General features: G+C 33.2%; 1 protein-coding gene across 1 annotated transcript in view; it reads right to left on the minus strand.

Annotated features, from left to right (window-relative positions):
- LOC114331587 (uncharacterized) overlaps positions 1 to 26,784 on the minus strand; it is a 71,482-nt gene that overhangs the window by 19,026 nt on the left and 25,672 nt on the right. The window contains exon 2 of the mRNA XM_028281194.2: positions 18,536 to 18,741. Coding sequence (XP_028136995.1) covers positions 18,536 to 18,741 — 206 coding nt within the window. The remainder of the gene's footprint in view (positions 1 to 18,535; positions 18,742 to 26,784) is intronic.

Genomic DNA, 26,784 nt, shown 5'->3' on the forward strand with positions numbered 1-26,784 from the left:
AATTATTGTGCATTTAATGGTAGAAGCATATAATTTGGACGACAAATACTACACATACAAAGATTCAAATTTAGATATGAGGCCATCTCAGATTTAGTCTTTTACAAAAATGGCGGGCATGCAAAATGAATCTGCCGCCCATAGGTACATGTAAACAACATACGTTATGCATTTATTAAATGGTAATTAACATAACTGAAAAGTTCAAAATATTTCCTAAAAAATATATTTACACTCTTTTCCTTTTCAATGGCGTTATTGCCTTTTTGAAAAATTTATATATACAGGGTGAAAGAATTGAAAAAGGAACAACATATTATTACAAGAAAAAGCAATAAAAACACAAATTCTGGTAAACCGATTCTTCCAGTTCAAGACCTCAATATTACTCATCAAAAAAGAACCTATGTACCAAATTTGGTTGAAATCTGACGTTTCGTTCAAAAGTTATCGTGCTATTAGTCACATATGTATAGTCGCCATTTTGAATGCCCGCCATTTTTGTAAAAGGAGCAAAAACTGAGTCGGCCTCGTATCTAAGTTTGAACCTTTATATGTGTAGTATATGTGGTCCAAATTATATGCTTTTTACCGTTAAATGCCCAATAATTCTTATAATATTTGCACGAATCTGTCGCATATAGGTCCATGTGAAGATATTATGTTTTGTATTTATTAAATGGTAATTAACATAACTAAAAAGATAAAAATATTTCCTAAAAAATATTGTTACGCTCTTTTCAATGGTGGTATCATCTTTTTAAAAAATTATACATACAGGGTGAAATAATTTAAAAAAAACAGCATATTTTTACATAAAAACCAGGAAAAACACAACTTCTGGTAAACTGATTTTTCCGGTTTAAGCCCTCGACCTTATACATAAAAAAAACCTACATACCAAATTTGGTTGAAATCTGAAGTCTCCTTCAGAAGTTATCGTGCTATGAGTCACAATGTATAGTTGCCATTTTGAATCCCCGCCATTTTTGTAAAAGGCAACATCTGACATGTCCATCGTATCTAAATTTGAACCTTTATATGTGCAGTATATATGCTCCAAATTATATACTTCTATCATTAAATGCACAATTGTTTCACATATCGGCTGCACTAAATGTACGACTACTGATCAGGTGAACAGATAATGAAAAAGAATACACTAAGTCAGTTATAAAAATGAACAAAATAACGTAGGTAGTGAAAATTAAGGAAGATTGAAAAAGACCATGCTGTAGATATGTCCAGAAGGAACTGAGTGATGAACAAAACTGGGTAAAAATTTGAAGAACAGTCCTGTTGTATTTAATTTTTGAGAAGTTTTATAGGTATTTAGGCATAGGCATGCGGGTTGATTGCTCTCGTATTAGCAGATACTACGCTGGCAGATGCTTCTACGTTGTGCTAAATGAAAAGAAGAGCAGATGGAGAACCCAAAAAAATGGCCTACCTCAAGGAAGCGTTCTGGCGCCGTCCCTATTTAACATCTACACCAATGACCAACCAATGCACCCTCGTACTGAGAGTTTTGTGTACACTGACAACCTTGGTATCGCCGTAAAGCGGAAAACACTCTCACAAGTAGAGTCGACAATGGAAGTGGCATTAAATATGATGTCAGCTTACTACAAACAAAACTCATTAAAGCCAAACCCTACTAAAACCCAAGTATGTGCATTCCACCTCAACAACCATCTGGCGCATGTAAAACTGAATGTTTCTTAGGAGGTAAACCGCTTGGAACATACTGATAGGCCCAAATATCTTGGAGTGATACTAGACCGGTCACTAACGTATAAATTCCACTGTCAGAGCACAAGACAAAAGGTTTCTACGAGAAACAACCTTCTCCGGAATCTTGTAGGGAGCAAGTGGGGTGCAAACCCCCAGGTCTTAAAGTCAACAGCTTAGGCCTTATGTTTCTCAACAGGGGAATATATGCTTGTCCCGTCTGGGGTAGATCTAGACACGCCCAACAAGTCACCACGGCGTTAAATGAAACATGTAGACTAATTACCGGTTTTATGAAGCTTACCCCTCTACCATTACTGTACCGGGCAGCTGGATTCGCATCACCAGACGACCGTAGATGCGCCTCACAATATGTGGAGAAGTTCAGGCAAACTTTCAATGAAAGGCACCAATTGTACGGGTTTGAGGAACCGCCAGGAATCAGCCGACTTAAATCAAGGAAAAGGTTTATGAGAAATGTCAGCGTCGAACCACCCGAACTGTTCCCCCTACATCCAGAACGACCTAATGGAATGAACCTGGACTGGAGAACCTGGCGGACACTCAACCGAATACGCACAGGTGTTGCCCCTGTAAAACAGAACCTTATTAAATGGGGCATCAAGACAGATAACGACGCACTTTGTGAATGTGGGGAAATACAGAGCGTGGAGCATCTGAGAGTATGCAGACTTTGCCCATCACAGTGTACCCTCGATGATTTATGGCTCGCAAATACAAAGGGTGTAGACGTAGCCCGATATTGGGCAGAAAAACTGTAGTCGGATCCAGACACGAAAAAGTAAGTAAAGGCAGATACTAACCTTCTCCGTATTAATTACTAACTAATTATTAATAACTAGTCCAAAAAACTGCTATGGTAAAATGGAATTGGACAGGACATAAAGGAAGAGAAAATAAGAGAAACAGAGGCAGACAGAGGTAGACTACAGTTCCTCTTCATTAGTTGCTCTAGGCCCTAGGCTAATCTCTAAATCATAAATTTCTGCTTGGAAGATAGCAGATTGCTTACATACCTAGGCTTTCGCTAACACTTGGTCTTCTTTTCCTCCGTGTACCGCAGCCACAAGTCGTTCATCAGTTTTAAAACTGTCTGTATACCAGAAATATCCTGTTTATCTGTTGTTGTTTTTCCGCTTTTATCTCTCAGCTTGTATATTTATTTTTTTACCTTTGTGATTTTTTCCCATTTTCCAAGGTTTAAACATATTAAACCTTTGTTCTCTTCTAATGTTTGATTAGTTACATAAGTATGATATCTTAAAAAAACGACTAAGTTTTCACTCTAATGGCATATAAAACAACATAATCCCACCAACTATATCCCACCAGAATGAAAACAATGGGAACCTGCTCTGGTTACACCTCCGAGGCTTCTACAATTTGCAAGCAATACGGATGCTGAGACTAAGGAAGATGAGGGAATTCTACAATTTACAATTCACGTCCCATCTGCTCAGCGCGGTAAAAGTTCCAGTACAGTAAATTTGTAAATTGTAGAATTCCCTCATCTTCCTTATTCTCAGAATCCGTATTGCTTGCAAATTGTAGAAGCATCGGAGGTGTAACCAGAGAAGGTTCCCATTGTTTTCATTCTGGTGGGATGGAGAATAGCATTATGTTGTTTTATATGCGATTAGAGTGATTATTTCATTCATAGGAGATTCTGACCAATAGAAAGCTACATAAATGCAAATTAAGGTGATAATTTTTGATAATATCCCGTCGTTAAGTATATTACGTCAGATGCCTTAAGTTGCTACGAAAAAATACATTCAGTGACATTAATGACAATTAATGTTTTAAAAATTATAAAAGTGATGACTTTCAATCGTCAAATATTTATAAAAACTGTGTGTTTAATGGTACTAATTTGTACTTACATAAATAAATTACAATAAAATTTTTGGTTTTGAACAGTTTTATTCATGAAACAATCGCAACAAATTGCACTCGATCTCTGAAATTAATATAGAATTTTTGCTCTCGTGACACTTTGACATAATTTCACGAGCCGAAGGCTCGTGAAATTAAAACTGTCAAAGTGTCACTCGGGAAAAATTCAATAATTTCAGAGCTCTTGTGCAATTACTACTGAAAACTTAGTCTTTTTGCTAGCAGTTGCCGCTAGGGCATCTATGCCAGTTCGTTCGTTGCAATCCGGGACTGCACGCTGGGGTTTGTTTTGGTTGGATCAGAAAGAGCAGCATATGTGCCTCCTGATGAGAGACTAATAAGTTTCGAAACCGGTAGAGGTGCTTGCTGCACTCTCTGATTGGACTAGAATATGGTTCGGCTGTATTTTCGTTTTGCAACGAAATGCAATGAAAATGGTTATTCATTTATGATATCTTTGTAGATATTTTTTACTTTCTGCTGAAATTAGTTAACTACAGTTTTCTATAATATTCTTTGTGGTTTTCCTTTTATTTGTCGCTGCGTATTTCTTGTATTTTACCGGTATAGATACGAAATAATGGCATTTAATAAGTACTTCTGATATACACCAAACAACATAAAGAATGATGATATTTACTGAAACATCCCGACATAAAACCTGTGGTGCTAAGGCAAAACCCAATATGTAAAAAAACGTGATTTTGGCAGATGACTTTACAAGTTCGCGGTGTTTTAGTAATAGTGAACATATCGGAAACTAATTTCATCAACTACTGGTTACATGGATGCGTTTAGCCATGGAGGGTTTTGTCATTATATTCTTCACCGTTCAATGTACATATTGGCATTAAAAACGAAAAATCGATAATTTTTGACATATCTGGTTTTCCTTAGTACCATAGGACAGTTTTCCGTCTTTTAAAACACCATATACAAGTAAGGGGAAGACAGAAAAATATACGGCGGAAAAACCATAAATGGCATGTGGACACGCAGAACAAACCAAGAATTAAAAGAACTATACAAAGAGCCTGACCCTGACATAATCGCAATTATTATAAAGACACACACATTATAGGCCTTGAGCCCACATATAAAATTATTATTTATGACTACATCGTTGAAACTTTTTGTACTTGTTATTTGGGTGGAGTCGGACAAATGTGGAGCTTGGCGCATTAGGGTAGTGGGGCGTTTGTCTGTCAAGCGGTGACGAAGTTGTCAATTTTATGCAAGAAAAAAATTTATAACCACATTGGTCATTTTATTTTAATCAATGGTTTTTATCATGTAAACAGCTAAAACCATTTTGTCGGACAAAAATATTGGGGCATATGACGCGTCGGACACGCTAAATATGTCAAATTTATGAAAAAAATAATTTTTTTTACCACATGGATAATTTTAACTGAATCTACCGTAAAACCTTTTTCCAATAATGTGGTAACCTTGTCGGACAATTTTCACGGGGCATATGCGCAGTCGGATGCGCCGAAGATGTCAATTTCCTGAAATTTTTTTATTTATTACTATTTTTCCGACAAAATTAGTAGGTTATAAGTAATTATATTCTTAATCAAAAATCAAAGTGTCGGACAAAAATATTGGGGCAAATCGACAGTAGGACAAAAAATTTAAATTTTATTGGTAAACTATACTTTTAAAATATGCTGGGTTCGTGCATCCCTTATCTTTAAAACCATTTTTCCGACAAAAGTAGTAAGTTACAAGTAATTATATTCTTAAACAAAAAATGTAATTGTCTGACAAAAATGTTGGGGCAAACGAACAGAAAACTTAATTATTTTAGGCTATGGACCAGGAGGTATTATCAAAAAAAAATTTAAAACAGATTTTCTCGGTTATCTTTGAATCGATTTAGCTGAAACTAGGTTCACACACTAAGTAAAACATTTAAAAGGGTATAACGTAGAGCTGTACCCAAAATTTTCTTAAAAAATTTTCCGACAAGAGGGAAAATTTTAGAAAAATTGTGATCTAATAATTTGTGAATATACCCATTGAACAACGACAAACACCGTTCTGTAGTTTTTTCTCGAATTAAAAAAAAAATTTCCGACACAAGTATTAGGTGTAAAGTAGTTATATACTAAATCAAAAAATTTAATTTTTATTAATAAACTATACTTTGAAATATCCTGGGTTCGTGCACCCCTTATCTTTACAACCATTTTTCCGAAAAAAGTAGTAAGTTACAAGTAATTATATTCTTAAGGTGATACAGTAGCGATCAACAGGTAGCCAAAACGCGTTCCCAGATTGCGGCTGTAATTTTGAATATTTTTTCGAGATATTTGGCACACGTATTCGTAATATAATAAAGAATGGCGGTACAGAGCCCAATTTGAAAAATATATTAATATGTGGAAATTACTCTGTAATTAAATACAATATAAAAAAACGAGCCTGTACCGCCATTAAGAAGAACAAAAAAATACACTTTCTTCAAATAAACTTTTTTATCCGATGCCTAGATTTTGTGTCATTTTGGAACTACTAATGAAATAAAAAATTGTAGTAGTTCCAAAATGACACAAAATCTAGGCATCGGATAAAAAAGTTTATTTGAAAAAAGTGTATTTTTTTGTTCTTCTTAATGGCAGTACAGGCTCGTTTTTTTAATATTTTATTTAATTACAGAGTAATTTCCACATATTAATATATTTTTCAAATTGGGCTCTGTACCGCCATTCTTTATTATATTACGAATACGTGTGCCAAGTATCTCGAAAAATATTCAAAATTATAGCCGCAATCTTGGAACGCGTTTTTGCTACCTGTTGATCGCTACTGTTTCCTCTTAAACAAAAAATGTAGTTGTCTGACAAAAATATTGGGGCAAACGAACAGAAAACTTAATTCTTTTAGGCTATCGACGAGGAGGTATTATCAAAAAAAATTTGAAAACAGCTTTTCTCGGTCATTTTTGAACCGATTTAGCTGAAAATTGGTACATACACTAAGCAAAATATTTAAAAGGGTATGACGTAGAGCTGTACCCAAAATTTTCCCAAAAAATTTTCCGACAAGAGGGAAAATTTTAGAAAAATTGTGAACTGATAATTTGTTTACATACTCCTTGAACAACGACAAACACCGTTCTATAGTTTTCTTTTCTCGAATTTAAAAAAAAATTTCCGGTTATAAGTATAAGTATATTCTAAATCAAAAAATCTAAGTGTCTGACAAAAATATTGGGGCAAATCCAAAGTCGGACAAAAATTTAATTTTTATTAATAAACTATACTTTTAAACTATGCTGGGTTCGTGCATCCCTTATCTCTACAACCATTTTTCCGGCAAAAGTAATAAGTTACAAATAATTATATTCCTAAACAAAAAATATAATTGTCTGACAAGAATGTTGGGGCAAACGGAGAGAAAACTTAATTATTTTAGGCTATCGACGAGGAGGTATTGTGAAATAATTTTTTAAAACAGTTTTTCTCGGTTACTTTTGAATCGATTTAGCTGAAAATTGGTACACACACTAAGTATGTACAACACTTAAAAGGGCATGACGTAGAGTTGTACCTAAAATTTGCCATTTCCGACAATGGGGAGAATTTAGGAAAAATTGTTATCTAAAAATTTGTGCACATACTCTTCGAACAATGACAAACATCGTTCTGTAGTTCTGTTTTTCGAATTTAAAAAAAATATCCGACAAGAGGGAAAATTTCGGAAAAATTTTCGGAAGTTTTGGAAAGTTCTCTACGTTACGCTCTTATATTATAAGGAGTATTTCTACAAATTTTCCAACAACCATCCATTTTGGTATAAGGGTGTGGATTTTACGGCCCTTCCCATTTGGGGTCTGTTTTTCGTTCTCGTCCCCAAAGCTCCCAAAAATTTTAAAAATTTAAGTCCGACCTTTACGGCTTCTTATAGTACTGATCATTATCTTTCCAACGCATATTTAATTTTGAAAATTGGTTATACCATTCAAAAGTTACCGATCTCAGAAATTTTATTCAATTTCTATTTAAAAAGGGAAAAATGTTTTGTATGTGTGTATGTTTGTAGAAAAGTTACACCGATCTGAATTGTTTTTTCTATGTTTAAATAGGGGGTCAGGGCCAATTCAGAACCGGTGTAGCTTGTGACTTTCGACCACCTTTAAGCCAGCTATAGGACTTGGTAGTTACAAAACGGCATATTTTTTGGGGGTATATACATATCTTATGTTCAAGGAGAGACAGGAAAACCGAAAATACACCAAATTAATAGCGTTGAGTTAAGCTTTCAAATAGTGCCAAGTTATTTTTCGGGTGTAACTACAATGATATGCTAAAAATGATGGTGTATCGCAGATTTTAAATGCGTTTATCTCGAAAACGATTGAGTTTAGGTAGATGAAAGAAGTATACCTTTTTTAAGTAAAACTAATAGGACAATAAAAATTTTAATGTCAGAATTATACAGAGTCAGGGATAAAAAAAATTGAACGTAATAAATGAGTGCTGAAAGGCGTATGTGGCGCCTTCTAGGCAATACATAATTTTTGGTAGGAAATTTAGTTTTCTCGACCCAAAAAACCCTCACATACCAAATTTCATGTTGTTATCTCATACCTGTCAGGAAATATTAAATAATAAATAAAAAAAAAAGTTTAACTTTGACACCCTATATCTCGATTATTATAAAATTTGTACTAAGGTAAGTTAGCTTAAATCGGTCTATTTTAACCTCAGGAACCTGAGGCTAAGCTATGGCCCATTCTTTACCAAACACCATGTATGTATAAAAATTACTTTTTTTTTTAAATTGTACCAAAATACCCCATTATTTTTGTCCGAAAAGAAAGTGATCCAATATGCATTACACATCTAAAAAAAACAGTACAAAATAAAAATGACATCTATGGTAATAAATAAAAAAATTCCAGGAAATTGACATCTTCGACGCATCCGACTGCGCATATGCCCCGTGAAAATTGTCCGACAAGGTTACCACACTATTGTAAAAATTGTAGTAAAGAAAAGAGAGACGTTCTCACAAACAATTTATTTTACTACTGACGACCGGTTTCGCTGTGTTCAATTTATACAGCATCATCAGGTCCGGTTAAAGTAAAATCAAATGCTACAAAACAAAAAACCAGAGTTAGTTAGGTGGTCTGGTTTGAATAAATTTTTAATGATACAGCCAATATCAAAGTACATCTGTCAAAGCATGCACATGAATACCCACATGTACGCGCGCATAGTGTACAATCCTCATACTCACAAACATGCACGCATCCATGTGCAGCGGCAAACTATAGTATGTCAAGTATAAGATATATACTTACTTTCCGGTATAAGGGAAAAAAGTAGTAGTATTCAATATCATACTTTTCATGCACCTTGCTAGAGGGATGGTTGGTGAAGGGAAAGATTTAGTAGGAAAGTTTAGTAGGAAAATACGACATTAAACCGATAATCCAATTTGTTATGTTATTTTAATTATATCTATGGTGATGTTATCTTATTTATAAATGTAGCTTTTATTATATGATAGTTAGATGTTGTGTTGGGTGTGCGACTTTAAGAAAAATTGTTCGTTTGTGTAATAAATATGATCTGTTTGTGAATATTTATTTTCTCTGTTTAAAAATTGTAGTTGAATATAAAATTGAACAGTAGTAATTTGTTAAAACTTTTTTATATTTAAAAAATATTAAAATTTTCAAAATTAGTCAAAATTTAAAATCATTCATAACTGACTCAGAGTTGAAGCTGTGTTAAGGTAATGCAGTAAGTAAATTAAATTAAATTAAACCAATTGTAATGTGAAGTTATAATTATCTATAGTATAATGTAATAGTATAATAATTATTATAACTTCACATTACAATTGGTTTAATTTAATTTAATTTACTTACTGCATTACCTTAACACAGCTTCAACTCTGAGTCAGTTATGAATGATTTTAAATTTTGACTAATTTTGAAAATTTTAATATTTTTTAAATATAAAAAAGTTTTAACAAATTACTACTGTTCAATTTTATATTCAACTACAATTTTTAAACAGAGAAAATAAATATTCACAAACAGATCATATTTATTACACAAACGAACAATTTTTCTTAAAGTCGCACACCCAACACAACATCTAACTATCATATAATAAAAGCTACATTTATAAATAAGATAACATCACCATAGATATAATTAAAATAACATTACTATATATAACTAACAAATTGGATTATCGGTTTAATGTCGTATTTTCCTACTAAACCCTTCAAGACCCCATCGATGTTTAGTTAATATATTACATTGAAATCTTTCCCTTCACCAACCATCCCTCTAGCAAGGTGCATGAAAAGTATGATATTGAATACTACTACTTTTTTCCCTTATACCGGAAAGTAAGTATATATCTTATACTTGACATATTATAGTTTGCCGCTGCACATGGATGCGTGCATGTTTGTGAGTATGAGGATTGTACACCATGCGCGCGTACATGTGGGTATTCATGTGCATGCTTTGACAGATGTACTTTGATATTGGCTGTATCATTAAAAATTTATTCAAACCAGACCACCTAACTAACTCTGGTTTTTTGTTTTGTAGCATTTGATTTTACTTTAACCGGACCTGATGATGCTGTATAAATTGTAAACAGCGAAACCGGTCGTCAGTAGTAAAATAAATTGTTTATGAGAACGTCTCTCTTTTCTTTACTACACTAGTATGGACTCACACATGCAACACATTCAATATTTTTATTGTAAAAAGGTTTTATGATAGATACCGTTAAAATTATCGATGTGGTAATCAATTTATTATTTTCATAAATTTGACATATTTAGCGTGTCCGACGCGTCGTATGCCCCAATATTTTTGTCCGACAAAATTGTTTTCGCTGTTTATATGATAAAAACCATTGATTAAAATAAAATGACCAATGTGGTTATAAATTTTTTTCTTGCATAAAATTGACAACTTCGTGACCGCTTGACAGACAATCGCCCCACTGCCATGATGCGCTAATCTCCAAATTTGTCCGACTCCACCCAAATAACAAGTACAAAAAGTTTCAACAGTGTGGTCATAAATAATAATTTTATATGTGGGCCTAAGTCCTATTAAGATGGATGGTGTAACATCTTAATGACCGGCTAGTCGCTCGTCTGTGATGGAACTCCACATAAGATCCCACTGTCAATCATCGGAAATTACTTGGACATCTTGGCTATTAAAGCACCCTAATATGTCTGTGTAGATATTGGCATTGAATCCGGCCCGGTCCGACCGTCACATGTAACACCGTTGCCGTATCCTCTATTTTTTCATACTATCACGTTACAATTTTTTGTGATATCATTTTTGTGTATTTTAGTTATGTTCTAATATGTTATGTATATATAGGTTTTTACTTGATTATTTTAAATCATTGTGACGTTTAACTTGCTAGAAACCTTGTAATATTTGTACCTAATGTGTTAAAAGTAAGTAGTTTTGAAACACCAAGTAAGTAAAGTTTATTATGGTTGTTTTCACCAATTTTTAAAAAATGTGAAAACATTGAATTGTCCACTTCCGTCTGTCCGACCGTCCGTCTTGTCTGTCTGTTCGCAAACTCAACTCCTCCGTCATTATACCAGGTAGAATGACAAATGAGGTGTCAAATGAAAGCTTATCCAAGGATGGTACTAAAGGTGATAAATTTAACCTAGGCTGTCTGTCCGTCTGTCTGTCCGACCGCGTATATGATTCCTTCGTCACTGTACCAGGTAGAATGACAAATGAGGTGTCAAATGAAAGCTTATAATCCAAGGATGGTACTAAATATGAGAAGTTTGACATAGGCTGTCTGTCCGCCTGTCCGTCCGACCTGGTATAGTGACGGAGGAGTTATATTCGCGGACAGACAGACAGACGGACAGACAACCTAGGTCTAATTTCTCACCTTTACTACTATACTTGGATTATAAACTTTCAGTTGACACCTCATTTGTCATTCTACCTGGTACAGTGACGGATGAGTTATACTCGCAGTCAGACGGAGAGACGGACAGACAGCCTATGTCAAATTTCTCACTATTATAAGCTTTCATTTGACACCTCATTTGTCATTCTACCTGCTATAGTGACGGATGAGTTATATTCGTGGTTGGACGGACAGGCGGACAGACAGCCTATGTCAAATTTCTCACCTTTAGTACCATCCTTGTATTATAAGTTTCATTTGACACCTCATTTGTCATTATACCTGGTATAGTGACGAAAGAGTTATATTCGCGGTCGGACGGAGAGGCGGACAGACAACCTATGTCAAATTTCTCACCTTCAGTATCAGCCTTGGATTATAAGCTTTCATTTGACACCTCATTTGTCATTCTACCTGGTATAGTGACGGAGGAGTTATATTCGCGGTCAGACAGACAGACGGACAGACAACCTTGGTCTAATTTCTTACCTTTATTACTATCCTTGGATTATAAGCTTTAATTTGACACCTCATTTGTCGTTATACCTAGTATAATGACGGAGAAGTAAATGTTATTATTCTATTATTCTTGTAGGTACATTTAACATTGATTGAAATTATGAAAGAAATATATAGAAAACAGCATGGCAACACTGTGATGCACAAGCATAAAAATCCAGCCACATTCAGCTGTGCCGGCTGTGCGTTACATAGGGTGCTTTAAAATCCAAGATGTCCAATTACTTTTGTGGATCCACAGCGTAGCGCTGCAGCGTGGTCCCTCTGTGGTGAACCTTAAACCAATTTTTGATGGTGGCCATCGAAAGAGAAGCTACACGATATTTGATTTTTTCTTGCAACAGTGGCGCCATCAGGCGGAGATGCTAACTACTTATTGAACCACCCACGTATTATACTAATTTACTTACGTTGTATTTGAACATCATATTATTACTCCAAGAGTCACCGTGGATCAAAATTGAATATGGACTTTTGTAGTCAAGTGCATCAAGAAACATTTGAGGACCGTTATCACAATATTTTTTAAAACTATCGAGAATTTTTATTTCATCTTCCTCTTCTAAAAATTCTTTTATTTTGTTACAATTATAACGCTAAATATAGCTCTATAACGTAGAGCTGTACCCAAAATTTTCTTAAAAAATTTTCCGACAAGAGGGAAAATTTTAGAAAAATTGTGATCTAATAATTTGTGAATATACCCATTGAACAACGACAAACACCGTTCTGTAGTTTTTTCTCGAATTAAAAAAAAAATTTCCGACACAAGTATTAGGTGTAAAGTAGTTATATACTAAATCAAAAAATTTAATTTTTATTAATAAACTATACTTTGAAATATCCTGGGTTCGTGCACCCCTTATCTTTACAACCATTTTTCCGAAAAAAGTAGTAAGTTACAAGTAATTATATTCTTAAGGTGATACAGTAGCGATCAACAGGTAGCCAAAACGCGTTCCCAGATTGCGGCTGTAATTTTGAATATTTTTTCGAGATATTTGGCACACGTATTCGTAATATAATAAAGAATGGCGGTACAGAGCCCAATTTGAAAAATATATTAATATGTGGAAATTACTCTGTAATTAAATACAATATAAAAAAACGAGCCTGTACCGCCATTAAGAAGAACAAAAAAATTGTTATCTAAAAATTTGTGCACATACTCTTCGAACAATGACAAACATCGTTCTGTAGTTCTGTTTTTCGAATTTAAAAAAAATATCCGACAAGAGGGAAAATTTCGGAAAAATTTTCGGAAGTTTTGGAAAGTTCTCTACGTTACGCTCTTATATTATAAGGAGTATTTCTACAAATTTTCCAACAACCATCCATTTTGGTATAAGGGTGTGGATTTTACGGCCCTTCCCATTTGGGGTCTGTTTTTCGTTCTCGTCCCCAAAGCTCCCAAAAATTTTAAAAATTTAAGTCCGACCTTTACGGCTTCTTATAGTACTGATCATTATCTTTCCAACGCATATTTAATTTTGAAAATTGGTTATACCATTCAAAAGTTACCGATCTCAGAAATTTTATTCAATTTCTATTTAAAAAGGGAAAAATGTTTTGTATGTGTGTATGTTTGTAGAAAAGTTACACCGATCTGAATTGTTTTTTCTATGTTTAAATAGGGGGTCAGGGCCAATTCAGAACCGGTGTAGCTTGTGACTTTCGACCACCTTTAAGCCAGCTATAGGACTTGGTAGTTACAAAACGGCATATTTTTTGGGGGTATATACATATCTTATGTTCAAGGAGAGACAGGAAAACCGAAAATACACCAAATTAATAGCGTTGAGTTAAGCTTTCAAATAGTGCCAAGTTATTTTTCGGGTGTAACTACAATGATATGCTAAAAATGATGGTGTATCGCAGATTTTAAATGCGTTTATCTCGAAAACGATTGAGTTTAGGTAGATGAAAGAAGTATACCTTTTTTAAGTAAAACTAATAGGACAATAAAAATTTTAATGTCAGAATTATACAGAGTCAGGGATAAAAAAAATTGAACGTAATAAATGAGTGCTGAAAGGCGTATGTGGCGCCTTCTAGGCAATACATAATTTTTGGTAGGAAATTTAGTTTTCTCGACCCAAAAAACCCTCACATACCAAATTTCATGTTGTTATCTCATACCTGTCAGGAAATATTAAATAATAAATAAAAAAAAAAGTTTAACTTTGACACCCTATATCTCGATTATTATAAAATTTGTACTAAGGTAAGTTAGCTTAAATCGGTCTATTTTAACCTCAGGAACCTGAGGCTAAGCTATGGCCCATTCTTTACCAAACACCATGTATGTATAAAAATTACTTTTTTTTTTAAATTGTACCAAAACACCCCATTATTTTTGTCCGAAAAGAAAGTGATCCAATATGCATTACACATCTAAAAAAAACAGTACAAAATAAAAATGACATCTGTGGTAATAAATAAAAAAATTCCAGGAAATTGACATCTTCGACGCATCCGACTGCGCATATGCCCCGTGAAAATTGTCCGACAAGGTTACCACACTATTGTAAAAATTGTAGTAAAGAAAAGAGAGACGTTCTCACAAACAATTTATTTTACTACTGACGACCGGTTTCGCTGTGTTCAATTTATACAGCATCATCAGGTCCGGTTAAAGTAAAATCAAATGCTACAAAACAAAAAACCAGAGTTAGTTAGGTGGTCTGGTTTGAATAAATTTTTAATGATACAGCCAATATCAAAGTACATCTGTCAAAGCATGCACATGAATACCCACATGTACGCGCGCATAGTGTACAATCCTCATACTCACAAACATGCACGCATCCATGTGCAGCGGCAAACTATAGTATGTCAAGTATAAGATATATACTTACTTTCCGGTATAAGGGAAAAAAGTAGTAGTATTCAATATCATACTTTTCATGCACCTTGCTAGAGGGATGGTTGGTGAAGGGAAAGATTTAGTAGGAAAGTTTAGTAGGAAAATACGACATTAAACCGATAATCCAATTTGTTATGTTATTTTAATTATATCTATGGTGATGTTATCTTATTTATAAATGTAGCTTTTATTATATGATAGTTAGATGTTGTGTTGGGTGTGCGACTTTAAGAAAAATTGTTCGTTTGTGTAATAAATATGATCTGTTTGTGAATATTTATTTTCTCTGTTTAAAAATTGTAGTTGAATATAAAATTGAACAGTAGTAATTTGTTAAAACTTTTTTATATTTAAAAAATATTAAAATTTTCAAAATTAGTCAAAATTTAAAATCATTCATAACTGACTCAGAGTTGAAGCTGTGTTAAGGTAATGCAGTAAGTAAATTAAATTAAATTAAACCAATTGTAATGTGAAGTTATAATTATCTATAGTATAATGTAATAGTATAATAATTATTATAACTTCACATTACAATTGGTTTAATTTAATTTAATTTACTTACTGCATTACCTTAACACAGCTTCAACTCTGAGTCAGTTATGAATGATTTTAAATTTTGACTAATTTTGAAAATTTTAATATTTTTTAAATATAAAAAAGTTTTAACAAATTACTACTGTTCAATTTTATATTCAACTACAATTTTTAAACAGAGAAAATAAATATTCACAAACAGATCATATTTATTACACAAACGAACAATTTTTCTTAAAGTCGCACACCCAACACAACATCTAACTATCATATAATAAAAGCTACATTTATAAATAAGATAACATCACCATAGATATAATTAAAATAACATTACTATATATAACTAACAAATTGGATTATCGGTTTAATGTCGTATTTTCCTACTAAACCCTTCAAGACCCCATCGATGTTTAGTTAATATATTACATTGAAATCTTTCCCTTCACCAACCATCCCTCTAGCAAGGTGCATGAAAAGTATGATATTGAATACTACTACTTTTTTCCCTTATACCGGAAAGTAAGTATATATCTTATACTTGACATATTATAGTTTGCCGCTGCACATGGATGCGTGCATGTTTGTGAGTATGAGGATTGTACACCATGCGCGCGTACATGTGGGTATTCATGTGCATGCTTTGACAGATGTACTTTGATATTGGCTGTATCATTAAAAATTTATTCAAACCAGACCACCTAACTAACTCTGGTTTTTTGTTTTGTAGCATTTGATTTTACTTTAACCGGACCTGATGATGCTGTATAAATTGTAAACAGCGAAACCGGTCGTCAGTAGTAAAATAAATTGTTTATGAGAACGTCTCTCTTTTCTTTACTACACTAGTATGGACTCACACATGCAACACATTCAATATTTTTATTGTAAAAAGGTTTTATGATAGATACCGTTAAAATTATCGATGTGGTAATCAATTTATTATTTTCATAAATTTGACATATTTAGCGTGTCCGACGCGTCGTATGCCCCAATATTTTTGTCCGACAAAATTGTTTTCGCTGTTTATATGATAAAAACCATTGATTAAAATAAAATGACCAATGTGGTTATAAATTTTTTTCTTGCATAAAATTGACAACTTCGTGACCGCTTGACAGACAATCGCCCCACTGCCATGATGCGCTAATCTCCAAATTTGTCCGACTCCACCCAAATAACAAGTACAAAAAGTTTCAACAGTGTGGTCATAAATAATAATTTTATATGTGGGCCTAAGTCCTATTAAGATGGATGGTGTAACATCTTAATGACCGGCTAGTCGCTCGTCTGTGATGGAACTCCACATAAGATCCCACTGTCAATCATCGGAAATTACTTGGACATCTTGGCTATTAAAGCACCCTAATATGTCTGTGTAGATATTGGCATTGAATCCGGCCCGGTCCGACCGTCACATGTAACACCGTTGCCGTATCCTCTATTTTTTCATACTATCACGTTACAATTTTTTGTGATATCATTTTTGTGTATTTTAGTTATGTTCTAATATGTTATGTATATATAGGTTTTTACTTGATTATTTTAAATCATTGTGACGTTTAACTTGCTAGAAACCTTGTAATATTTGTACCTAATGTGTTAAAAGTAAGTAGTTTTGAAACACCAAGTAAGTAAAGTTTATTATGGTTGTTTTCACCAATTTTTAAAAAATGTGAAAACATTGAATTGTCCACTTCCGTCTGTCCGACCGTCCGTCTTGTCTGTCTGTTCGCAAACTCAACTCCTCCGTCATTATACCAGGTAGAATGACAAATGAGGTGTCAAATGAAAGCTTATCCAAGGATGGTACTAAAGGTGATAAATTTAACCTAGGCTGTCTGTCCGTCTGTCTGTCCGACCGCGTATATGATTCCTTCGTCACTGTACCAGGTAGAATGACAAATGAGGTGTCAAATGAAAGCTTATAATCCAAGGATGGTACTAAATATGAGAAGTTTGACATAGGCTGTCTGTCCGCCTGTCCGTCCGACCTGGTATAGTGACGGAGGAGTTATATTCGCGGACAGACAGACAGACGGACAGACAACCTAGGTCTAATTTCTCACCTTTACTACTATACTTGGATTATAAACTTTCAGTTGACACCTCATTTGTCATTCTACCTGGTACAGTGACGGATGAGTTATACTCGCAGTCAGACGGAGAGACGGACAGACAGCCTATGTCAAATTTCTCACTATTATAAGCTTTCATTTGACACCTCATTTGTCATTCTACCTGCTATAGTGACGGATGAGTTATATTCGTGGTTGGACGGACAGGCGGACAGACAGCCTATGTCAAATTTCTCACCTTTAGTACCATCCTTGTATTATAAGTTTCATTTGACACCTCATTTGTCATTATACCTGGTATAGTGACGAAAGAGTTATATTCGCGGTCGGACGGAGAGGCGGACAGACAACCTATGTCAAATTTCTCACCTTCAGTATCAGCCTTGGATTATAAGCTTTCATTTGACACCTCATTTGTCATTCTACCTGGTATAGTGACGGAGGAGTTATATTCGCGGTCAGACAGACAGACGGACAGACAACCTTGGTCTAATTTCTTACCTTTATTACTATCCTTGGATTATAAGCTTTAATTTGACACCTCATTTGTCGTTATACCTAGTATAATGACGGAGAAGTAAATGTTATTATTCTATTATTCTTGTAGGTACATTTAACATTGATTGAAATTATGAAAGAAATATATAGAAAACAGCATGGCAACACTGTGATGCACAAGCATAAAAATCCAGCCACATTCAGCTGTGCCGGCTGTGCGTTACATAGGGTGCTTTAAAATCCAAGATGTCCAATTACTTTTGTGGATCCACAGCGTAGCGCTGCAGCGTGGTCCCTCTGTGGTGAACCTTAAACCAATTTTTGATGGTGGCCATCGAAAGAGAAGCTACACGATATTTGATTTTTTCTTGCAACAGTGGCGCCATCAGGCGGAGATGCTAACTACTTATTGAACCACCCACGTATTATACTAATTTACTTACGTTGTATTTGAACATCATATTATTACTCCAAGAGTCACCGTGGATCAAAATTGAATATGGACTTTTGTAGTCAAGTGCATCAAGAAACATTTGAGGACCGTTATCACAATATTTTTTAAAACTATCGAGAATTTTTATTTCATCTTCCTCTTCTAAAAATTCTTTTATTTTGTTACAATTACCTATAATTGCTTTTTGCATCAGACCTACAAGACATTACATAATAAGTAAAATAAGAAGTAAAATAAATGTTAGAAAAAATACGTATATAGCTATCCTTAAGCCTTTTATTTTTTAACGTTATTTTATTCTATTCTAAAGTCTTAATTTTTGGCTTCTAATTACTGCAAAGATTTTTATTTCTTTATAAAATTCGTCAAGATTTTTGTAGTTCTTACTTCTTTATAGCATGCTTTAATATTGCCATTACAACGCTGTGTTGAAAAGGGAACTAGACCGGGCTGTATCGTCGCCCCCGCTAGCGAAATTAATCAGATTCAATTTTTTTTGCACAAGCTTACTCAAAAACAGGTCCTTATAACATATCCAAAGGGGCCGGGCGGTGCCGTGGTCGAAAAATCGTTTATATTAAACATTTTTTTTAACAAATTCACAAAAATATTTTTTTCACTGCGACCAATTTTTTTAGATAACTTGGGACATTCTGAGAAAAAAGGTCTCTTTTAATTTTTCTCTAAAATTGATTGTTGTCAAGTTATACGCAATTTAAAACTTGAAAAATGCAAAAAAAAAGAAAAAATTACAAATGACCTTTTTTGCTCAGAATAACCCAAAATATCTAAAAAAAATCGTTCGCAATGAAAAACTTATTTTTTGAATTAAAAAAAAAATGTTTAAACAATTTTTCGACCACGGCACCGCCCGGTACTCTGTAGATGTGTTATAAGGACCTATTTTTGAGTAAGTTTGTGCAAAAAAATCTAATTGAAATAGTTTCGCTAACGGGGGCGACAATACAGTTGCACTATATAGGGGAGTGCAATTAGAACGAAAATATGCATTGTTTCGGAAAAATTCAAACAAGTTTATATTTTTCTAAAACTTTTTTTGTCAGTTTATATACATGTTAAATTAAAAAGTTCTACTCGCTGATTTGACCGCTAATTGTTTATTAATTGTTTACACAATAACAATTGTTTTGTGCAAATAATTTTGAAAATATCGTTAAATTCATCATTTCACTTTGATCAAATATGTTTCTATTTTGTTTCTGATTATGCTGAATCCGAATATTGCATTGCAATTTGAACCACACTATTATCAATTTTACGAAAAAAACTTTTCTTAATAAAATGCTCTGGATAGTCAAAAATCTAAAACTCAACAGTCAGATATCAAACTTTATCAATTTTATACGAGTTATATCAAAAATATGAATTCCGTTAAAGAGTAAAGTACCTTTATGTTCCAGAATATAAAAAAATGCTATTATGAAAAGTTGTTTGGAATTTTTTTTTTTTATTCTGGCTTTGGTTTAGAACTAGAACCTTTAGCCACGTAATTGTATAACTTATCACTAAGTCAGGGGAGTAATGTTTAGTGTGTGTGTTGAGTAAGTGTCATTGTCTTTGCAAAGAGACGCTAATTGTTTCCGAACGTCTGCGGTCCCTCCGGTGAGAACCGATCCCACAAGGACAGAAACTATTTTTCATTTATTAATTTATAATAAATGAAAAATTTCTGCCCTTGGTAGAATTCGAACTCCCGACCTTTCGTTTTTGTTTGGAATTAGAAACTATATCTAAATATACAATTACATCATTCTAATCGAAAAAATTTTTTTCAATTTTTTTCTCAAATTACGGATACTCATCATCATTTTATTACAGTTATCATAACTATTTTATTATCACTTTTACGAAAAAACGTTATTATTCATAAAATGCTCTTCCTTGTCTACAATCTAAGACACAACCATCAGATATCAGACTTTTTTAATTTTGTACGAGGTATGTAAGAAATATGAATTTTTCTTAAGAGTACAATATTTTAATAAGAAGGATGTAATTGAACTCTAAAACAATTTTTTTAATTCCAAACAACTTTTCCTAATAACAATTTTCGATATTGTGAAATGTAAAGGTACTTTACTCTTGAGTGAAATTCATATTTTTGACTTACCCTCGTATAAAATTAATAAATTTGACATTTGATGATTGCATCTTAGATTATATCCGATGCAGAGTATCTTATAAAGAATAACTTTTTTCCGTAAAACTGATAATAAAAAGTTATCAATAGGTTCCAAGTTACGCAGACATACTGTATAAGAGCTAAAAAAATTTTTTTGCTGAACATTTATTATTGTTGAAGCTTATTATTAAATGTATTTTAGGTAAGTTTTACAGAAAAAAGTTTTGATCACTTTGTATAGACATTTTTCTAGCTGGTAATTTTCTGCTGGTAATAGCTGGTTTTTGTATTATATTTTTGTTATCTTTCTTAATTTTCTTAAAAAGAAATAGTTTATTTCATTTTTAAGGTAAAATAATTTAGAACATTTTAAAGATTGAATACTAAACTTTAAAAGAGTGCTTACAAAACTGTAATAGATCTGTCAAAACTTGAGTAATACCGTCTTAAAATGGTGGTAATTCTATAAAACTATGAAGATTTCAAAAATTACATTTTTTGAGACGTCATATCATTTGAATTAAATTTTTGAGATTTTTTTGAACAAAACATCATTTAGTAAGATGATTGAAAGTTAAGTTGTGCAAAATTGAGAGTTTTATAAGAAAAATTGTATTAGTTACACATTTTTAAATAATTTTTAAACAAAATTCATGTAAGGCTCAATTTCCGCCCACACCGTACTTATGCCCATACATTTTATTTCTTTGTGTTATAACCATATGATAGCTTAGTTATTCTACTTTCATGTTCAATTTGTAAAATTTCATTTGATTCGTTAGTTTACGAATTATATTAAAATAACTCAACCGTGCACTTCGCCGTACGCTAGTTTACAGTGCGCCAATGTTTGTGAGAAGGGTGACTTTGGCGTTATAAATAAAAAATTATAGAAGATACAGATTTAGTTTTAGAAAATTCTTTATATAAGGTTTTTTTTGTAAAATTTTCTGAAATTTTTAATGGTCAAGTCAGTTTTTTCTAAAATTTATATTTTCAGAGTTATTTAAAAAAACATCTAATTTCGTAGTTCATTTGTTTAATAAAAAATTAAGCACCCACTTCTCGAGTAGAACTTTTTCATATGTTGTTTATTAAACATTTCTTAATGAAATTACAAAAAGTTCTATCTTGTTTAAATTTTTCCGAAGTAAACATCTATATGCACTCCCCTAATAGCGCTAATTGTTAATAATTAAAAATAGCAGCTTTGTAATACAATAATGACAAAAATCTTTTTAGGACCTCGAAGAAGGGATTTGAAACTTGATTTGGTCACTTTTTGAATTGCATAATAATAATTTTTAATCGAGTTAAGACCTGAAAATTGGCATTTCCGCATGTTTCAAATTTTTAATCGCATATAACTCGACAACAATCGATTTTAGAGAAAAATGACAATAGACCTTTTTTGCTCAGAATTATCCAAGTTATCTAAAAACAGGTTCGAAATGAAAAAATATTTTTGTGAATTTGTTTAAACGACCCCGGCACCTCCCAGCACCCTGTGGATATGTTATAAGGACCTCTTTTTGAGTAAGTTTGTGCAAAAAAATCAAATCGGAATAATTTCGCTAGCGGGGGAGATGATACAGTCCGGTCTAAACGTAGTTTTATTAATTTTATTAATGTCTGACTGGTATATTATTTGATAAATAATGACATCATGTAAAAGTTAGTTAAATATGATATATTTTCCTAGGTCGCTTATTTTAAAAAATAACACCCTAGGGCCTATTAAATTTAAATAATTAGTTAAATACTGTAAATTTGATAAATAACAACCTAAGTGTCCAATATCAAACATTCATTATTAATATCCGAATTGAACAGTATATTTTTATCACCCCGTACATCATATTAACCAATTTGTTATCATATTTAAACATGTGCGGGATATTTCATTTGTTTATTTGTCGTAATTTATGAACTATATTTTGGCAATGAACATTAAATTAGCTGACTAATTAACTTTGTTTTCGTGTGGCCCATGACCTAATTCATGTTGCCAACAAGAAATAATACAATTTAGAATCATTCTCAAGAATCAATTCAACCAGGCAAGATGTGCCTTTAACTTCACTCAATATGTAGCATCATAGAGTCTTCAACTAAACGCGTACCAGTAACAAGTCAGTATTCAAAGTTATCCCGGGGTAATTACCCTAGTGTGGGTTCTATAAATAAATTCCTTTATCGCTATTGGTGTTTCCCTTATCTGAAGAACAGCCTCCACTAAGCCCTAGGATTATACACTAAGTAAAACTATGGCTACCACAATAATTACATTACGACTATTGCTGGTAAAGTCGATCCGCTAATCTGAGACACAACGGTCTAGTGACGTTGGTATTTTTTTTTCGGGAAGTCAGGTTGCTAGACGTAACTGAAAATTACTAGACACTTACTACACACAATCACTACACTTTGCTGAAAAATCTAAGTCAACGGTATAGCAAATTGACTACATCGTTATTCAGAGCTGCTGTTAATAAAGTCACGATAGCGAATATGGTAGCCAACATATCATCCGTCGATCGATAATGGCCATGGAACTAGAAGAAGAAGAACCAAACATACCTGCTAATAGTCCTGTCGCCAGGGGGGGTACAACGGCCTCCTGTATTCAGATGGACTTACCCAAGTTTTTTTTATGTATTTTGACCTGTAGAACACGAATTTTTTGGGTAACAGTTGATCCGGATGTCGATAAGATTGTTATAAACCAAGAAGTTGAGGAATCACATAACAGCGATTTCTTGCAAAAGAAAACATTTTTTTGTATTTTTTGGACCATTCTAACCAAAAAATGTTCCTACAAATTTTTGCGTAGGATGCATAGTTTTCGAGATAAACGCGGTTGAACTTTAAAAAACTCGAAAAATTGCAATTTTTGAACCCGAATAACTTTTGATTAAAAAATAAAATAGCAATTCTGCTTACCGCATTTGAAAGTTCAAGTCAAATTGTCCTTCACATAACATTTCGAACATTTGTACTTATGGTAGTGGGCTTTTCGGGCCGCTGATCACAAATGATTTTCGAGCGTACAAATGTTCGAAATGTAAGATAGGACAATTATGATTGTCCCTCCTTAACAGGTAAGTCAACCAATCAATTAATTATATCGGTTTTAATTATTTGTATTGCTAAAAATTTATTATTTTATTGTTAAAACAAAGCTATAAACACCTAGTGCTTAAGTGATGTTTCCAATGATTTCTCATTTAAAATCGAATGAGTAGGTAGAGGAGGTAAAAGTGCAAGCGGGGCTATTTCTACGTAGCATGAATTAAAACGCATGTATTAGGCACGGGAAACACTATGTGTTTATAGCTTTTTTTAACAATCAAAAAATAATTTTTTAGCAATGCAAATATTCAAAACAGATAAAATTTGACTTAAACTTTTAAAGGCGGTAAGCAGAATTGCTATTTTATTTTTTATTCAAAGGTTATTCGGGTTCAAAAATTGCAATTTTTCGATTTTTTTAAAGTTCAACCGCGTTTATCTCGAAAACTATGCATAATACGAAAAAACTTGTAGGAACCTTTTTTGGTTAGAATGACCCAAAAAATACAATAAATTGTTTTGTTTTGCGAAAAATCGCTGTTATGTAATTCCTCAAGTTCTTTGTTTATAACAAACTTATCGACATCCGGATCAACTGTTACCCAAAAAATTCGTGTTCTACGGGCCAAAATATATAAAAAAAACTTGGGTAAGCCCATCTGAATTAAGAAGGCAGTTGTACCCCCCCCCCTGGCGACAGGACTATAATAACCAATACTATTAATAGTAAACAGACATAAATAACATAAACCTTACGCCAATCAAGTATTTATTTACACCATTATAATATAATAACAAATGAGCAAACTATTTATTGTACAAAATATAAATATTTTGAGAAAATGAATTTTACAAAAGGGTTGGCAACGTTGGTATAGAAGAGTAAGAATGTGTTATAATTTCTGTCTGTAATAATCTCGATTTACGCGACTTACAACAGAAAATATTTCAAGAAATTGGAACATTATATAAACTTTAGCAGACTCTATAAGTGTAGTGATAAAAAATTTTTCTTTCAAATGGATTTAGTGAGTGAATAATACATAAACGTCAACAGTGAAAAACTAATGTAAATATACCAAAGTAATTAAACTAATTAGGGACAGCTGATAACAGCGATAGGTGAAGACGGGTCACGACAAAATAAATTGCGACGTTGCCGGATTTCAAATAAAGTGTATCCAATCAGGAAATCGAAATAGAAATAAAGTAGAAATAAAGTGGTGATTGTAGTCCTGATAGTGACTGGAGATCTGACGGGTCGACTGGTCAATAGTCACTTGCGCGGGGCTACAAGTACTACAAGACCTATATAATCGCAACCTCCTGTCCTGAAGCTTTAGCACGAGGAAAAGAAATGGGTAGTGACAATGAATATGATCCGGAAACCAATCAAAACAAAAGGCGGAGGGGCGAAGGGGGAGAAAAATTGGAGAAAGACAAAATGGATCGAGTATTAGAAATGTTAGCAAAACTAACCACTGACATTCAGGAAATGAAAGAGGAACAGAAGCAGTATAGACAGGAGATTAAGGAACTAAGGGAAGAAAACGATCATATAAAAAAGGAAAATTACTTCTGAAGCTAAAAATTGACAAAATGGAGGAGAGGATGGATAAAATGGAAAAGGAAAAGAGAGGAAACAATGTAATCATACAAGGAATGGACATAAATACATACGATCAGAATATATTAAAGAAAATGATAGAGGATTTCTGCGCTAAAACATTGCAGGTGGAAATAAATATTAAGGGAGCAACAAAGTTAGGAAATAAAACATGTCTGGTGGAACTGAAGAACGCAACTGATAAAGAAAAGATAATGGTAAATAAAAACAAATTACAAAAGGTTGGCCAGGAAAAGATATACATTAATGAGGATATGAATAAAATAGAAAGGGAAATACAAGGAAGAATAAGAAAACGAGCAAAGAAAGAGAAAAAGAAGGAAATAATGTAAAAATTGGTTTCCAGAAACTGACAGTAAACGACGAAGTCTGGAAGTGGAACGCCAAAGTGAACCGCTTTGAGGTGCAGCAAAGTTCAAAAAACTAAAAACGGTATGTAACAGTAAAACAACCGAGGCAACGATTAAGGCAAATGAGAAAGATATACGAAAAATAAACTTTGGAACTTGGAATATGAGAGGGACATATGGTGCAGGCAATCTGAAAGAACTAGTAAGAGAAGTCAAGAACTATAAATTGGACTTGCTTGCAGTACAAGAAACCAAACAATTAGGAACTGAAATAGTGGATGTAGAGGGCACAACCTTTTTTAAAAGTGGTGGAAAGGACAGAACCAGAGGAAGAGGTTTCATACTACAGGAAAACTTGAAATCAAGGGTAATAGCTTTTTAAGCTTATATCTGACAGACTGTGTTCTTTAAGAATGAAAGGGGAAAGAAGAAATATAAGCATTATAAATGTGCATGCTCCCATAGAGGATGCGGATGAAGATGAGAAAGACATGTTCTATGAGCAAATAGAGGAGGAATACGAAAAAACACCAAAATACGATATGAAAATAATAATGGGCGATTTCAACTCAAAGATGGAAAAAGAAAATATATATGAGAACATAGTAGGGAAACATAGCAAACATGATATAACAAATAATAACGGGAACCGAGCAGTATGTTTTGCAATGGAGAGAAATATGGTAATAAGAAGTACACAACTCCGCCGGAAGGAAATCCACAAAGGGACATGGAAGTCGCCCGACGGAAAAACAATTAACCAAATAGATCATGTAATAATAGAAAAACTGGACATGAATTTTATATCAAAAATAAAAAGCATGAGAGGAGCAGAATGCAATTCAGACCACTACCTAGTAAGAGTGACATGCATAAGAAACTGGGGTTCGACAAGGAAGGGAAAAAGGAAAAGAACGGAAGGTAAGAGAAAATACAATTCGACCCTATTGAAAAGTGAAGAAGTAAAAGATAAATATAAAAAAAAATAGAAATAGAACTGGCAACATGCGCACAAGAAATGGAAATCGAAGAAAGATGGGAGAAAG

Source organism: Diabrotica virgifera, chromosome 5, assembly GCF_917563875.1.
Source record: "Diabrotica virgifera virgifera chromosome 5, PGI_DIABVI_V3a".
Lineage (NCBI taxonomy): Eukaryota > Metazoa > Arthropoda > Insecta > Coleoptera > Chrysomelidae > Diabrotica > Diabrotica virgifera.